Genomic DNA, 17,934 nt, shown 5'->3' with positions numbered 1-17,934 from the left:
CAACAGTATTTGAGATGTAATGCTGATTACCACAAAAATTAGTTTCCACTTGTCCCTGCATTTCTTTAAAAAAAGCAAAAATCTGGATAAAAGTGAAGCATTTACAATGGAAGTGAATGGGGCCAATACGTAAGCGTTAAAATACTCACTGTTTCAAAAGCTAATTTAAACAATTTTACATCTCAAATACACAGGTTTTAACAAGAATTAATGTAAGTGCTTTTATAAAATTATAAGCTTCATGTTTCTGCCTTTAAGCCCTCCAAAAATTGGCCCCATTCATTTTTTTTAAAGGAAAGGAGGGTCGAGTTGAAATTATTACTTTTGGTAATCAACACAATACCAGAAATGCTGTTGATTGAGCTTAACTTGAATTAAACCCGGAATGTTCCTTTAACGCTAACAGAAATGTCATATTTGGGTGAACTATTCCTTTAAGACCACTTAAGCTCCTTTTAGCTATATATAAAATCCATAATGCCATAATACTTTTCCATTCTGACACTTATTGCATTAACCTATGATGACCTAACATAATAATACAGGATTTAGGCATTTATTTTGACAGGGGCGTTTTCTGCGGTTCCCTCCCTGAAGTTTTATGTTCACCCGCCTGCTCCCTTATCCTCAGAAACGGTTCTGCTGTGTTCCCTCATTCCGCTTAAGGACAAATTTATCCTTATCTTTATTATGCTGGTTGGAGGCCGTGATGCAAGGATTTAATATTAGTTGGCCCTCGGCTGACCCAGGAACCGAGACCGGAAGAGACCGCTGCCCCTGCAGCTTTCCAAACAAGCACTCCCACATTCCCCGTAGCTGCTCCGAGCCAGGGGGAGGCCGGGAAAGAGAGACAGGAGTCATGGGATATGGACATAGTGATGGACATCCATCAGACTGTTGATATGCCTCGACTGCCAGGTTTTACCAACAAAACAAACCACTTTTCCTCTCCTTTTGGCAGTTCTGCCTGCACTGCTATGTGTCTTTATGAATGGTAACCAGGTAGTGACTGACAACATAAGATTTTTGTTTCATCTTAATCATGCAACTACAGGGAATCGTGTTTACCAGCGAATGCTAACTAACTATAAAATATTACAGTTAGGGGAAGTCAGTCAGCGAGAACTAATAGCAGAGAAAGTAAGAAAACCAAACGGACTTTAAATGCTCATATGACTTGTGTTTGATCTTAATCATGCAACGACAGGGAATTGTGTTTACCAGTGAATGTTAACAAATGATCAAATTTTACTAGGAAAATCAGTCAGCAAAAACAAATACCCAAGAAAATGAGAAGATGGAATCAAATAAACAAATAAAATTAATATTTGAAGCAATATAAAACAGCATATTTTGGGGTAATACATTACATTTTATGAAGGGATGGAATAATAGGCTAACAAAGTCTCAATTAAATATTCTGAAATATTACATTTGAAATAAAAAAACAGTCAGCAAGAACTAATAGCCAAACGGTGACATTTATGTGACTTGTGTTTGATGTGAATGTTAGCAAACTATAACATTTTACTGTAATAGGAAAGTCAGACAGCAAGGACCAATATTAGGCTACACAGTAAAAAAAATAAAATAATAATAATAAATAATTTTTTGTCTGATACACTAAAAAATTAAGTCGTTACCCTTAATTGAATGGTAGAAATGTTTTAAAAGAAATTAAATATATTTCATTCTGATTAAGGTAGTTTTATTGAGCCAACATAACTGAGTTGGATTAGGTCAAATTAATGTACTATAGTAGTTTTAACTCAATTTAATTAGGTTCATCAAACTCAATTTAATAAGGTTTATTTAATACATTTTCTTATGTTGGTCCAACTTAATTTATTTTATTAATCATTAGTATATGCCAGATCAACAAGTGTAAGGACAGTGAAACTGTTGCACTATTAATTTAATAGAAACTAAGCAGGAATCAAGAATCACTTGAAAATGAAAGTCCATCCTCAAACTAAGCACAAGCACCAATCCTCACCACAATGGTAACCCCCAAAACTCCAGATTAACATTTTTAACCATTAACAAATCTCCTCATATTCCCATAAATGCTAAAAATAACTTAATTTCAACCTTTGTTCTTTCTGTCCAGTCCCATGCACAGCAAATTCCCTTGCCCAGTTTCATTAATGCTACATTAACACCGCTAAAAGTATTCATGTTGTCCCAACTCAAGTGGATTAAGTAAACTTCCATTTTACAAATTGTAATGGATAGAACGCAATGAAATCAAATTGTGACAAAATGTTCTAGAATTGTGTTGCTTTAATTTAATTAAGTAACTTGAACAAGCAGCAACAATTCTTTTTGTTGTTGTTGAGTGTAACCTAAAAAAAAGGATGTGTTTTATGTAATTATATTTCAAATTATCTGGTCTTATTCAAGTCAAAAATATTATTTAATATGAATGGATCAACCTAACTACGTTACACAAATGAAAGTCATTTTATAGTGTCAGATCAGGTAGATAAAGTAAAATAAATGAGAGAAATTAGTATAACAATAGACATAATGCCGTTTTTATGTAGTTTAACTTTCAAGAGTGCAGATAAACAAATGCAACTAAAATGACATTTCATAAATGTGGGTTACTAACTTTAAAATGTTACCAAATCAAGCTGAAATAAATAACACTGCAACCTGTATTACACGTCTCGATGACGTAGATGTTGGTGAGTTGTAAAAATGAAATATTCAAGAAAACACATGGACACGCTGACATCAGCAGGGCTTTGTGCTGTGAATGGGGCAACATTGCTCGAGGCTCCGCATCTGAAACCAGTGATCAATAAATGAGCTTGATCAATGCATTGAATTGAGTCCGACCACGATCAGTCATCGTACTTGACCGTTTATATGCAGCAGTAGACCGCAGCTCGCGCTGTGTGTGTGTGTGTGTGCGCATGAGTGTGTGTTGTGTTACGGACCGCCTCGACACCAACGGGACATTGTCCAATATGATCCAGCGCGAGTAAAACCCACAGAAATATTCCACCAGGGAGATTTTCCACGCGTCAAAACGATCCAAGAGTGAATGGAGTTCGGAAAAGAAGGGAAATCCAGAGGTTTGCGCGAGAAACCCGGATAGTAACAAAGAAAGAAAGCTACAGGGAGGGAGGAAGGGTTGCTTATGATGATGATGATGACGAAGAAGATGGCCTAGAAACATCAGGAGTTATTCTTCTTTCTGCTTGACTGGATCATGACTTGATGGGGAATTTTACGCATGGAAAACAAAAGGCGTTTGCGCACACTTTTGTTTTTGCGCAAGGATGTTTTTGGAGAAAATAACACACTCGCTACTGTCTAACATTCATTCTGCTGGTCTAAAGTCACACAGATGAGAGGGAATAGCGGTTTTGCGCTTTACTAATGTGTGTGCGCATATGCGCGTATGTGTGTGCGCGCGTGTTTTCCCTTGACTGATGGCAGTGGAATCCGAGCGCAACGGTTATGTGCGCACATGTGTCTCTCCCGTGGAGCAGGACCCTTGTCACTCCTGGCTGGCTCTGATATGGAGCGCGTGGAGCTCTAGGAGTCTCGTGTGCGTCGGCTCGCTCTCTGTGTTCCTCGCGCTACTCGTTCAGTCCGCGGACTGGGATGCGGAGCGCACGCACGCACACTCGGGATCTCCCGCGCTGTATGTGGTGACGCTCGTGGAACTTGTGTGGCAGCTGCTCTCGCCCGCGCTTACCCTCGTGTGTGCCTTCTTCTGGGTGGGTGTGTATCTGCTCCGCTGCGGGGTGCTCGTCCGGACGGCTGTGTTCCTTCTCACCGTGTGCCATCTGGGCGAAGCGGCGGCGCAGTCGCTGTTGGATGCACAGCAGCTCTACTCGTTCGCGGCCACCGCGCTGGTGCTGCTCGCCTGCCTGGCCAGCGGGGCGCTCATGGTGGTGCGGCTGGGTCAAGGCGTCTCCGTGCTCGTCTTCATCAGCATCGTTAGGACCGTGTCGCTGGTCTCGCTGCAGAAGGTGCGCGCCAGCTGGAGACCCTACCTGGCGTACCTACTCGGGGTGCTGGGGGTCCTGCTGGCGAGGTATGCGGACAGACTGCTGCCGGACCAGGGCGCATCACACCGCGAGGGATCGAGCGCGGATATTCCGGTATTTAAGAGGCGCAGGAGGTCCAGCTCTGTAGTGTCGTCGGACATGGCACAGCACGGGCAGTCCAGGGGCAAATCCCACCGGAGAACATCGCTGCCCTGCCTGCCGAGAGAGCAGGTACAATTAACAACTGAACTATTAGAAGAATAGTATTTGCTGATGCTGCTACTATTGACCAAAACAATAATAGTAATGCAGATTCAAATAACAGTTCATTATCAGGACACACTTTACAGTGGTACTAATGAAGTATATGCACTAATTATGTCTTCATGTGTGGAGCTGTTTGGGAATTAGGGCATTAAGAGATTATCATTTCAACCACAACAGATTCAGATTGCTTTTATTGCTGTTTCTGCTGCAGCTACTATTGATTACAAGACATTTTAATAAAAATCATAGTAACAATACATTATCAGGTCACAGTTTGCAGTCTGTTTTGTGAGTTAATAAGAACTACATGCACTTAATGTGTGATTATTTTGCAGAGCTGCATGAGAATTAGGGCATTTATTAGAGATGATCATTTATTATGGCTGCTGTTGCTGTTGACAATAATACTGTAGCTTATAATCATAATACATTAATGGTCAAACTGTGCAGTGTTTAGTTTACTTTGTATTTACATAAGTATCCTATTATGAAATGTAACACTAAAGAACAACATGTACTTAATGTGTAATCACTGTGTGAAGTTGCTTTTATTGGACAAACATTAAGTACTTACAAGTACTGCTTTACTTATAGTAATGTCATATTTGTAACACGAATACTGTAATGTAAAGTGTTTCCTACTGTATTATCATGATTAGCCATATTATTTTTATTCTTATGTAAGCATGAAGAAAAAATCTGTTTTTGAAAGTAAGATTTCATCTTTTCATTTTGTGAGGAATATTGCATTTGGCTGGCCTTTTCCAGTTGGGGTTTGTGTTTGTTCAGGCGTAGTGTGCTTGCCATTAGATACCTTGTACTTAGATACTTTGAATGGTCTCACTCAAGCATGCATTCTTAGTTTTCAAGTGTGACATAATTTCTGTGCTACCTAGTACAGGAAAAGCTCATGGCTAAGGTAGTGAACTTTGACCTCTTGTACTATATAGGTGTGGTGTTGTGTTTTTTTCTTGTGGGTTTATAGCTGTTTTGACGAGCATTGCACTTTATTTTACCAGACACATTTGACGCAGGCGGAAATATGAAATGCACATGGAGAGATTTCTGTGTTCTGCAAAACCACTCGGAGTGTGTTAAAATGAAAAAGCATGTTGAAGTTTCAGTTAACTTAAGTTAAGATGTGGTTGAGAGGAATATGCATTTATGCCTGTGTTTTTTGTGCATATTAGTGATATTTTGTGCTATATTTATAATAGCAAAATAAGTAAAAAAAACAAGTATTATTTGTTGTGTATTCATGTGATTACATATTGGCTTTATCATCTTTTTACTTTTTTATTTATAGTGTACTGTATTGTTAGGACAAAGCCTACTAGTAATATTTTCAGACTGATTATGCACTGCACTGAACAAATATGCGGTTATTTCTCTAACAATAGACAATGCAATTTAAAAGTCAAAATGAATAGCTAATGTTAGTGATGGTGTCGAAACTAAAATTTATTTTTAATGAGGGGATTAATGCATGCTGTATGACACATCAGAATTGCTGTAAATATGGCAGTCCCACTTGAATGTCTATGTGTCATGTTTACAGATTTCGATTATGCGTATTTATGCGGAAACTCGTAATATGATACTTCCATTTAAAGGTTTGCCTTAAATTTGATAGTGAATGTAAATGAAGCGTGATGCATTTGCAGAACTGAAACACACTTTAGCCGATGACTTATGAATTTTGCATGAATTTCATCTTCGTGCAGTGCAATTTTACGGTCCTCACTGGCCATCCAGAATTTAACTTAGAATTTGGTCTTTTTTTGCTGCCTTTGTGTGCCAGTATTTATTTTGCGCCCTCTAGTGACTGCATTATTAATGTATTTGCGGCCTAGTCATCTGGTACGGAAACCATAAAGGATATACCAAACTTGTTACGAATCTATATGTTATCAGTGCTTTTGCATGTTTGCTTTTACTGTAGAATGGAAAACGAATGCAGAGCCCTTGGAGTTTTTTTATGTTCTGTCTATACACGCATACACACAGACACACACCTGGAGCACATATGTGATGTCTGGAATGATATTAGTTCCTATAGCGATTTATGTGTAGTTGTTTTATCTGTGTGGTCTGGCTGTATAAACATACCACCATGTGACCTCTGAACTGTTTAAGCCTTCCTGGCTGTCTGCTACCACAATAACCTGTGTGTTAATGGGCTGAACAGAAAACAATCTCACATACATGTAGATATCGCCTGGAGGTTACAGACTGAATGGGTGCTTAAGTGCATTTTCCCACTAGAGCTTTAGTGAGGACCCAAGTTTGACGTCACAGTTTGGTTCATTGTGGTTGGTGTGAAAACTGTTTTCCCAACCACACAGTTAACAGGTTTGGAACAATACAAGGATAAATAAACAGTGACCGGGCCAAGCAGTCGCACCAAGCCTTAGTAAAAGTTTAAGTTTTGTGCGGTTCATCATTTCTGCTGCCCAGTGCAGTGAACAGGAAGTGATCTCAGAGTTGCTGTGGACATTATCTGTCAGCCACTCAAGCCCTGGGCACTTTCAACGATGGACATAAAATCATTCACATTATGAACATGGCTGCATGAAGTGAGTTACGTAACATTCTTCAAATGGACCTTGCGAATGTGAATGAGCCGAAAAAGCAGGACGCTAGTCTCGCTGGCTCTCTCTTTCTCCTTCTGCGAAGGCCTGTGAATATCTTGCGTCATTCCCCCTCTAGCGTGGCCTTCCTAAAGACTGACCTAATGCAGAGTTGGGCCTTCAATAAACATGTAGGGTTATGACATGAGCCCGAGATCCTTACACATTTGAAGAGAGACTTTACTTGCCATAAACAGTTTTGGACTCAAGGCCGGCCATACAAGATGTTCAAGCCATTAGTTCATAAGCTAACTAGTGACCTAGACTGAAACCCATAATAAGTTGACTGTACTCAATTGATTGAGTAAACACATTCCCTCAATTGAAGTAAGTAATGTCTCCAAAACTTGTGTAATTAAGTTTACTTAACTTGGTGTTCATATAGAATGAACTTAACTATTTAAGTTAAGGTAACTAGATGCAAGTAGACCTTACTCAGATTTGTGATTTAAATGTTGTTGTTTTAACTTAATAATTTAAGTTAAATGGACTCAAATTTAGGTCATACAATAGCACAGTTTAAATAAAGAAGATAATAACTTATTCTAAGTCAATCATGGAATAAACATATTTTTCCACAGAAATGCATAGACACATGTACTACAAGGAGAACTGAGATAGTGTTAACCTGGTCCAACTTGACCAAAGAGGACGCAGAACACTCAAATGGTGACATCACATGAAACCACTATTTGCAACAAAATAACATAATACTACAAAAGAGCTAAAACTTCTATGAATTCTTAATAAAAACTATTTAAATGCCCCAATATGTTCCCTTTGAAGTCTCTGGTTTTTTAAGCAACTTAGATATTTGAGTTATGAGCCCAAAACTTGACATTGAAGGTAATGTTTAATAAAGACAACTTGATTTTTTCCAGTAATGACAACATTAGGGTTTACAGTGTAGATTACTTGCTCTAAGGCTCTGCGATATATCGAATATTCATGGTAAATTCACAAAGATTTTGATGGTGATATAAAATTAAGCAACATTGTGAATATCACAATGACTTTGATGTGCTATATGTGAAATTACCGTGATGTCACACTGCAGGCAACCGCACTTCCGGATTCTTTAAAGCAGCACATTTCAGTGGTGTATATGAGTAGCAATGCAGTTTTAACAATCCTAAGCATTATATAATGTAATAATGTTTATTAATGTTAATACATTTTTATAGAGGTATATCTATGGTTTACAGTGAAGAAATATATGTAGGTTCTTTCTGAACTATCGACAAAACCAGTTTTAACTAACAATAGGCCTGTATGATTTTCTTAGAAATTTAACAGGCTGATGAATTCACATCCTTGCACGTTTCACACGTTTTTAAATCATAGAAGTAATGAAAAATACCATGCAGATAGCAATAAGCATCTTTAGTGCTTTAATTATTGGTCAGCATACAGTACATAATAGGGGTTGCACGATAACTGATTTTTAGCTGAATCTAGTCGAGTTGGATTTGACTAGTCGTGTCATCACCCACTAGCGTGTGATGGGGATGCATTCCATCATGTCAGCGTCAAGGGGCGAGGCCAGAAATCTCCAAATGAGTGGACCTTGGTGAAACAGGGTGGACCTCTATTCTGTGCTTAATTTCATCGTGAATATAATGAAGCGCGCCCCTTTCCTCAGCCTTTATGAGTCATTATTAGCTCATATACAGTTGAAGTCAGAAGTTTACATACACTTAGGTTGAAGTCATTAAAACTCATTTTATAAGCACTCCATGGATTTAATATTAGCAAACTATAGTTTTGGCAAGTCGTTTAGGACATCTACTTTGTGCATGACATGAGTAATTTTTCCAACAATTGTTTACAGACAGATTGTTTCACTTTTAATTTACTACATCACAATTTCAGTGGGTCAGAAGTTTACATACACTAAGTTAACTGTGCCTTTAAGCAGGTTGGAAAATTCCAGAAAATGATTTCAAGCCTTTAGACAATTAGCCAATTAGCTTCTGATAGGAGGTGCACTGAATTGGAGGTGTACCTGTGGATGTATTTTAAGGCCTACCTTCAAACTCAGTGCCTCTTTGTTTGACATCATGGGAAAATCAAAAGAAATCAGCCAAGACCTCAGAAAAAAAATTGTGGACCTCCACAAGTCTGGTTCATCCTTGGGAGCAATTTCCAAATGCCTGAGGGTACTACGTTCATCTGTACAAACAATAGTACGCAAGTATAAACACCAAGGGGCCACGCAGCCATCATACCGCTCAGGAAGGAGACTCATTCTATCTCCTAGAAATGAACGTAGTTTGGTGCAAAAAGTGCAAATCAATCCCAGAACAACAGCAAAGGACCTTGTGAAGATGCTGGAGGAAACAGGTAGGCAAGTATTTATATCCACAGTAAAACGAGTCCTATATCGACATAACCTGAAAGGCTGCTCAGCAAGGAAAAAGCCACTGCTCCAAAACAGCTATAAAAAAGCCAGACTACAGTTTGCAAGTGCACATGGGGACAAAGATCTTACTTTATGGAGAAATTTCCTCTGGTCTGATGAGACAAAAACTGAACTTATTGGCCATAACAACCATTGTTATGTTTGGAGGAAAAAGGGTGAGGCTTGCAAGCCGAAGAACACCATCCCAACCGTGAAGCATGGGAGTGGCAGCTGTATGCTGTGGGGGTGCTTTGCTGCAGGAGGGACTGGTGCATTTCACAAAATAGATGGCATCATGAGGAAGGAAAATGATGTGGATATATTGAAGCAACATCTCAACATCTCAGCCATGAAGTTAAAACTCGGTCGCAAATAGGTCTTCCAAATGGACAATGACCCCAAGCATACCAACAAAGTCAAGATTGGAGTGGCCATCACAAAGCCCTGACCTCAATCCGATAAAAAATGTGTGGGCAGAACTGAAAAAGCGTGTGCGAGCAAGGAGGCCTACAATCCTGACTCAGTTACTCCAGTTCTGTCTGGAGGAATGGGCCAAAATTCCAGCAACTTATTGTGAGAAGCTTGTGGAAGGCTACCAAAACAAGTGACCCAAGTTGAACAATTTAAAGGCAATGCTACCAAATACTAACAAAATGTATGTAAACTTCTGACCCACTGGGAATGTGATGAAAGAAATAAAAGCTGAAATAAATCATTCTCTCTACTATTATTCTGACATTTCACATTCTTAAAGTAGTGATCCTAACTGACCTAAGACAGGGAATGTTTTCTACAATTAAATGTCAGGAATTGTCAAAAACTGAGTTTAAATGTATGTAAACCTCTGACTTCAACCGTACCTAACACTTAGAATTACATAATAATAACAATAAAAATAATTATTTGTTTTAAACAATTATTAAGTTAACTATTAGAAATGTACCTAAATAGGTCATATTGATGCAATTGTAATGGGGTTGTCTCTGCGTTGTGTTGAATAAAGCACTCGATTGACACCATCTCATACCTTTGGTGGATTTTATTCTGTCCTTATGTATGAACAATATAGGACAGGTATACTATAATTACACATATTATTTAAAATATAAAGTCTGTACCCGTTTAAACACATTGAAAAGCGGTGGTCAGTCCCAATAATCATGCTCATGCTCGCATGTTGTTTAATGAGGATGAACATTAAATCAAACATTACTACATAAAGCCTGGTAGCTTGAGAAGATAGCAGATGGTGATGTGAGATGGTGTTGGCGTAGTGGGCTAAAGCACATAACTGGTAATCAGAAGGTTGCTGGTTCAATCCCCACAGCCACCACCATTGTGTCCTTGATCAAGGCACTTAACTCCAGGTTGCTCCGGGGGTATTGTCCCTGTAGTAAGCCGCTTTGGATAAAAGCGTCTGCCAAATGCATAAATGTAAATGTGAATGTAGATAGCATACAATACACTTTCATACATGATAAAACAAAATACATGTCGATGTTAACCCCCAAAAATAAGCACATTTCTGACTCTGTAACACAATGAAATATGAAATGGCCATAGAAATAAATACAATAAATTAAAATAAGAAATATCGCAGTAAACATTATTATTAGACACTTTTCATTCTTCCCGCTTTTCACAGGTGTTGGCTGGGATTCCCGAAGCAATAAGAAGAACGTTAGTAGCACTTAAGTAGTACTTAATCTCTACGATGTATTTCCCAAAAGCATCGTTATCTAAGTAAAAACGTTTGTAAATTAACGAGAGCTTTGAACCACTCTAAGTCCGTTAAGTGCAACTTAAATGTATCTTTCTCGCATCTTTCACAGTTATCAGAGACAAAGGTACATTGAATAAATTATATTAATATATTTTGATCATTGGAAAGCCATTGTGAAAAAATCGCATTGAAATCAACTGGCAGTCTCCACAGTTTGCGTATGCAACTTTATAGGTCCAAATTAGGTCTAAAGATAAATCTACATTTACATAACACATAATACAGTATATTGTTTTATTGGCCTTATTTGATAATCATAACCATGATAGCAATAGAAAGATTATCTTATTAAACAGATTTCTTTAGGCATGTGTGAGTAGTGACCCCATAAGTGACCCTGCAGTTTAAAACGTAAAAAAATAGGCCTAAATAAATAAAATAAGTTTATCAAAGGAGGTTAGAGTGAGTGTGCAATGAGAGATTCCCTTCATTCTGTTTAGAAAGGTCTATGAGTAGTTCAGTACTAGGGGTGTAAATTGCGAGTTTCATCACAATACGATCTTGTATCGATTCTCTTAGCCAGCGATCCGATGTTTGCGGATACCTCAAAGTCTGCCGCGGCATGACATTTACAGGCATGACTGTAGAGAGCTGCACAGTGCAGAGAAAATGAGCGACTCGGTGAGAAGCGCATCACAACCCATTTCAGTTCACCATAATCATATCAAACTTTTTATTTGAAATAAAAACACATTTTTCTAACTATATTTATAACAGGAATATGATGATTATCTTGCATGTGAGCTATTTTGCCTACGACAAAATGCAGTTTCTTTTTATTTGCAAACTGTTCTTATGTTCCTGCAGTTTTGATTGGGTGGACCAGCTGTCAATCTGGGTGGACTATTGCCACTCTGGTCCTAATGTGGCCTTGTACCTGGTCAGCGTACTCCAACTTGAAGTGCTTTTCTAACAGTCACCGAATCATGTTCTTGAAGGAGCGAACAGCAACCAGATCAGGTGTCCAAACACACAAAGCTGTGCTGATCATGTTGAAAATCACAAACCAACGCCAGCAGGGGCCTTTTTTAAAAATGTTTTTGCATAGCACTAGTATCTCTGTTATATTTGAAAGCAATTTGCATATATTGAAGGTTACTGTAGCATCTTTATCCAAGTACATTTGAGCCACTCGCTCTTTCAGTGCAAAGCCATCGGCCTCCACACCCGCTGCCAAGTTTCCGAAACGTAGGAAAGCAGGAAAAGAGTAATTAAATATTCATGAATAAAGCGATAACTGATTTAATGTTTCAGTAATATTCATGAGTTAAGCACTACCTGATTGATCAGAGGAACTATAACCCGACCCCTAAACCTAACCCTTACAAATCAGGTAGAGCTTTCCTCATTCATTTGGTCTTCTCTTGCCATCCTACGAAATCTGTATTTTCTACAGATGACTAGTCCATGCAACCCCTAGTACATATAAATATTTGACTTCAATATCATCATATTATCATAAAATTAATAACAGCCGGTTTCAATTGAACAGGTTACTTACTGCATTAAAAATAAATGCAAATACATATTTTAGAAATATTACATTATTTTTGTTTTCATATCCTTTCACAGTTAGTAAGCGCTTTGGTGGTGGTGATAGGGTCTGGTTCGTCTGGTTAGATCTTATATAATGGTAAGACAGTAGCGGTTCTAGCTGGTATGGTGCCCATACATGAGTAAATGCATACATTGTAAATGAGAACACCCCCGAAGTTGTTGAAGGGGGGGTTAGTGCTGCCCCCTTGTGCCACCCCCCCACAAGATGCCACCCAGGGCAACTGCCCATGTCGCCCATGCCTAAATCCGCCACTGTGGTAAGATACATGTAATCATTGGAAATGATATATTTCATGTCTATCAAAGCGATTGCACTGAAAGAGTTTTTTGTGATTGCTCCGTGAAAAGTCAAATCTATCAGCAGCTGCACGACAAATGCAGATTAAATACTGACAAATAATTTAAAATCCTGAGTTTGTCCTGTTTCACTGATTCTGATAGAAATTGAAATTTCCACATTTTTAGTAATCTTTCGGAAGCGGGGTGTTCCAGCCCCACAAACAGCATATTTTTTTTTGTTTTGTTTTTTTTTAGCTTAATTTGAACGAAGTGCCCATTGAAAGCAGTTCTTTTAGGTGCCGGAATAACCCCTGAAGTGCTGGAGCCAAGCGTTTGTTTGTAAACATTAACTTCATCTTTTTATTTGATCATTATGTTTCTTAAAAGACCATGTCATAATACTGGTATTGCGATACTTCCTTGTTTAAAGGTTCACAAATCTGAGAGCGTACCAAGATAGTTTAATAGCGTCTCTGATTTAAATCTAAGTATGTAAGAGTTAGATTCATTTTGCCGTATCAGTTCAAACCGTCTGTGTTAATGAACTGACTCATTTACTCAGACTCAAAGATTCGACTGAAGTCTTTCTTGTGTTCATTTAGTAAAAAACAGTGTGGAAAACCTTGGTATTTTTAACTAGATTTTTACTGTATTTTACTTCTTACATTAAACATTTTGAATGTAATGGGGAAAAAATGGTGGTTTGGTTGAAATGATGATTCCTTAAACATTTTTAAGCCATTTCAGAGCAAATACATAAATATCAAGATTAAACTTCGACAAAAGGCAAATAAATAAATAAATAAAAAAGATACAGAAATATTGAAAAATATACTAAAATACTTAACAGAATATTCAGCTATATTGCCCAGTCCAAACTTGCACCCCATTTAAGAGAGGTCGTTGGGGGTAAACTTAACTATAGTTAATATTTAAGGTCTCCAGAGAATGGTTTGCGCAGAAAACCCCTGTTTAATGACATGAAGAGTCATTTCATGTCAAACACCTCACTGTATGGAGCCTTTAGTAGCCTTTAGCGGGTCAGTTAATCGCGGTTAGCCCAGGGCTGCCTGGAAAAGCTATTCGTCATGAGCTACAGTCTCTGGGAAGAGCAGGCAAATGTATTTAAATCGTTCCTTAAAGGTGAAGTGTGTCATTTTTTTCTACGTTAAAAAAAACTTTCTTCTGTCCCAGTTTAATATGCAGAAATGACTATTAGTAATGCCAAAGCAAACTCGTTTTCATTATATGAAAAAAAAAAGAGTTGTGCCACATTCTTCAGAATTTTCCTCTTGTGTTGTACTGAAGAAAGAAAGACTTCCATGTCACATCTATTCACCAAATGATTAAATGGGGGGCCCTCCCTTGTTGTCGGTCGTCCCTAGAATTAGAAAAACAGTGGCATTTTAATGGCCTGAGAATTTAGGAGATTTCTGTTTCTTTTGTGATGGAGGGAAGGAAAATGTATTAGATTTGTGAAGGAGAGAAAAGGGTGTGCAAGAAGCTATTTAAGAGGTGACGCAAATGGAGATCCAAAGAGACCAGGAGTATGTTTCTGCGCCATGAGCTTTATTCCCCCACTTTTTTAGGGCCCCTTTTCCCAGCCTGCTGGAGATACGAGGTTAGTAGGTGGGCCTTTTCCTGCCAGGGTTGATAATAAACCTCTTAAAGCAAGCCTCAGCTCTATGAGATTTGAAAATAAAGAAAAACACCCTCACTTATAGCAGACGATGTTCCCAAGGTAATGGTTTCCTGTCTGAAGTGGACAGTGTATTCCATTCCTCACGGTACCTGCAGTAGCCGTACGCTCAGGGCCGCAAGTTTTTCATCTACACCAGAGCACTCGACACGCTGAGGGTTGTTTTCCTTCCCGCTTCCTTGTGTCTTGCACTCTCAATGGTCTCGTCTGCAACACTGCTGTGGCAGACAGAGAGATTCTTTGACGTCGGCCGGGGCCAGAGCGCTGTATTTTGCTTGTAAGAGGCCTCGCGTCAAGCCCGACCGTGCCAGGCCTGGAATGTGTAGCCTCAGCTGTCTTGCCGGAGCGGCGACTGCCAAAACCTAATCTATTTTCAAAATGCTAGCAGTTCGACTCTTTCCAAACAACCTAGAAGGAACGGCAAGCACGGGCCTGCTCACAGAGAGGGCCTGCTTCTGTGTGAACCAGGTGCACAGCTGGTGCAAACAGATGGAACGAAAAAAACAAAATGACATTAACTGCTCTACATATGTCAATCCAAACAAACCACAGCCTGGGCTCACGTGAAAACTCAAGTTGCTGTAAAAGCATGTCTTGAGAATAACGGCTGTTCAAAGGCTTCTGGAAATGAACTGTTTTTGCAAAATATAGTCTCTCAAGAAGATACCCAAAAGTGAGGCCACCACAAAAAGTGATTGTTCAGCTTCACTTGTGTTGGTATGCATATTTGCGATGGTTTTGCAAGTGCATATGACAATGATTTTTTATGTACTTTAAATCTTGCTAATAATTTTACTTAAGACTGTGTCAGTGAACACATTTACATGCACAGCAATATGCTGATAACTAAAAAAAAAAGAGCTTATAAATATGTAAATGTGTTTACAGTAGTGGTTGACCGATATATTGCCGAGGCCGATAAATCGGCCGATATTCTGGCCCATAAATCGGCCCATAAATGTTCCCGTTTGGCCGAATAGTTTCTCAAGCAGTGAGGGCACAGAGAATTGCCTGCTTGCACGTGAAGGAGCCGTCTGAGACATGTAAACGACCAATCACAGTTCACTTTATTTTGCGCTATTGTGTCAATACAATAATAGACTGGTGTGCAACACAGTCTCATTTAAACTGTCTTGCATATCAGAGCTGCGACAGACACGCAGGAGCTTATCTTTAAAATGCTTTCTTGTTTCATTCTCTCTCTCTCTCTCTTCTTAAGAGTTCCCTGTAAATTTTAACATCTTGTCTAATGATATAAAGGCAAATATCATTAAAACTGTCTGCAAATATGAGGATGCCTTGTTTAAACAGATTTAATTCACAAAACCTCGCAAACCCAGGGTTTTCTTCCTGTGGAGTGCTCTTATATCTTTGTCTGAAGTGCATATTCTATCAGCCTGGATCAAAACTGTGTTCCTCTGACTCACGAATGTTGCTTGACAGTCAGTCCGTGACACTCCAATGCAGGCGATTCGGGCCGTGTAAACTGAAGGATTTCAGGAGATTGCTGCACTCGCTGTATCTGCATGAGCGTGTGAGAGCAACTTCAAAGTAAAAGCGCTTCATGTGCGCTTTAAGTGTCATATTCACTGTGCACTGTATTTACGGTTAGTTTGATTCTGCCTTTTGTGATAAAATGCGATGTGTGCACTGTTGTTCTTTCCTTCTTCCTAATATATTAAAAATGTCTTTAGGTGCAAGAAGAAACAGCCTATTCCAAATCTACCATTTAAATCACAAAAAATCATACTTTTTTTAAAGATTTTTTTTTTTAATTGTTTTTACAAAGTCAGAGTTTTGTGTGAAATTATGAGTTAATATAGTGCTAAATAGAAGTTATTTATATATATATATATATATATATATATATATATATATATATATATATATATATATATATATTAGCAATTTTATATATAGACAGGGTTGGGAGGGTTACTTTTGAAATGTATTCCACTACAGATTACAGAATACATGCTGTAAAATGTAATTTGTAACATATATCGTTAGATTACTCAAGGTCAGTAACGTATTCTAAATACTTTGGATTACTTCTTCAGCACTGGCAGATTTTTTCACTTGTTTTGACTATAAAAACTCTGCCAGTACAGTAAGACAAAATACACGTTAAAAATACATTCTCTGAAAAACCGAAATATCTTATGCAGTGTTATTTCTAAAACAAGATCAATCTAATTGATCTTGTTTTAATGATTTTTAGATATTTTACAGGAAAACAATACAAAAATTATTATCAAGAATATGATTTTTGCCCTAATATCAAAGGTCTTACTAGAAAAAAAGAAATTATGATCTAACGTGAATTTTCTTGATAAAAAAATATGATTGTGTCTGGTAACATGTGCATGTAAAATGGATAGAAATAGCATTTTAGCTTAGAGTAAAGCTGACAATTTACACAAGGTTTATTTCTATTTCTTCTGCTCCAAACTTACTTCAAACGTACTTCTCTGTCTGCTCGTATTAATGTAACACATCATAAGAAAGTGTTTCACCGCTGTTCAAATGCACTTTGGATCGCATCATTTATATGTATAAATGTTTTCTATCTGAAAGGACTAAATATTAAATGAAACAAATGACAATAAAATGCAAAGTAATCTCTTCAGTAATAAATACTTTTAGAATGTAACTGTATTCTAAATACCAATGATTTAAATTGTAACTGTAGTGGAATACAATTACTTATATTTTGTATTTTAAATACATAATCCCGTTACATGTATTTCGTTACTCCCCAACCCTGTGTATATGTTATTTACTATTTTAAATTGTGTGATATGTCGGCATTATATCGACCTATCGTACACCCTGCAACCACTATTTTACATCCAAACCTAACATGCAAAAATCCACTAAAGTGTTTATTTAATTTGCATAATTACACAACATTCATGGAATTCCTAGTGTGGCTTTTTTTAAAATAAACAACAATGATTAGTTAAAAACATATATATGTAAACATTGCTGTTCATTTAGTAAAAACAATGAGCTCCTTTACATGTACGATCTTACACTTATTATACTTATTATAAGCAGACGACATTTAAGGACATGTAAACGCCTTAAACGTTTTTTGAACAAGTAAGTTCATAAACAATTTAACCATAAATCAATGGGCACACAGATTTTTTTCCCATTACATCAATTTCCCGTTGAATGAAAGCACCTTTACCGGCATTCTTACCGGCTTATTCAACGTGCGCAAGTGTTGTGCACACACCTGTCTATGTTTTGAAGTCAAAAGCAGAGAATAATCAGATGATTTCGAATCACATGTCAAGTGTGGG

At 37.9% G+C, this 17,934-nt stretch overlaps 1 protein-coding gene across 2 annotated transcripts in view; it reads left to right on the top strand.

The window, feature by feature from the left end:
* The first annotated feature begins 1,286 nt into the window (after positions 1-1,286).
* The window catches only part of LOC127434819 (cGMP-inhibited 3',5'-cyclic phosphodiesterase 3A-like), a 144,959-nt gene continuing 128,311 nt past the window's right edge, over positions 1,287-17,934 (top strand). For both annotated transcript variants that reach the window (XM_051687814.1, XM_051687813.1), the window contains exon 1: positions 1,287-4,238. In XM_051687814.1, coding sequence (XP_051543774.1) covers positions 3,444-4,238 — 795 coding nt within the window. In that variant the 5' untranslated portion in view covers positions 1,287-3,443. The remainder of the gene's footprint in view (positions 4,239-17,934) is intronic.

The sequence above is a fragment of the Myxocyprinus asiaticus genome, chromosome 45, assembly GCF_019703515.2.
Source record: "Myxocyprinus asiaticus isolate MX2 ecotype Aquarium Trade chromosome 45, UBuf_Myxa_2, whole genome shotgun sequence".
In the NCBI taxonomy this organism is placed as follows: domain Eukaryota; kingdom Metazoa; phylum Chordata; class Actinopteri; order Cypriniformes; family Catostomidae; genus Myxocyprinus; species Myxocyprinus asiaticus.
Note: the sequence above shows the minus strand (reverse complement) of the source record. Positions and strands in the feature narration are given on the sequence as shown.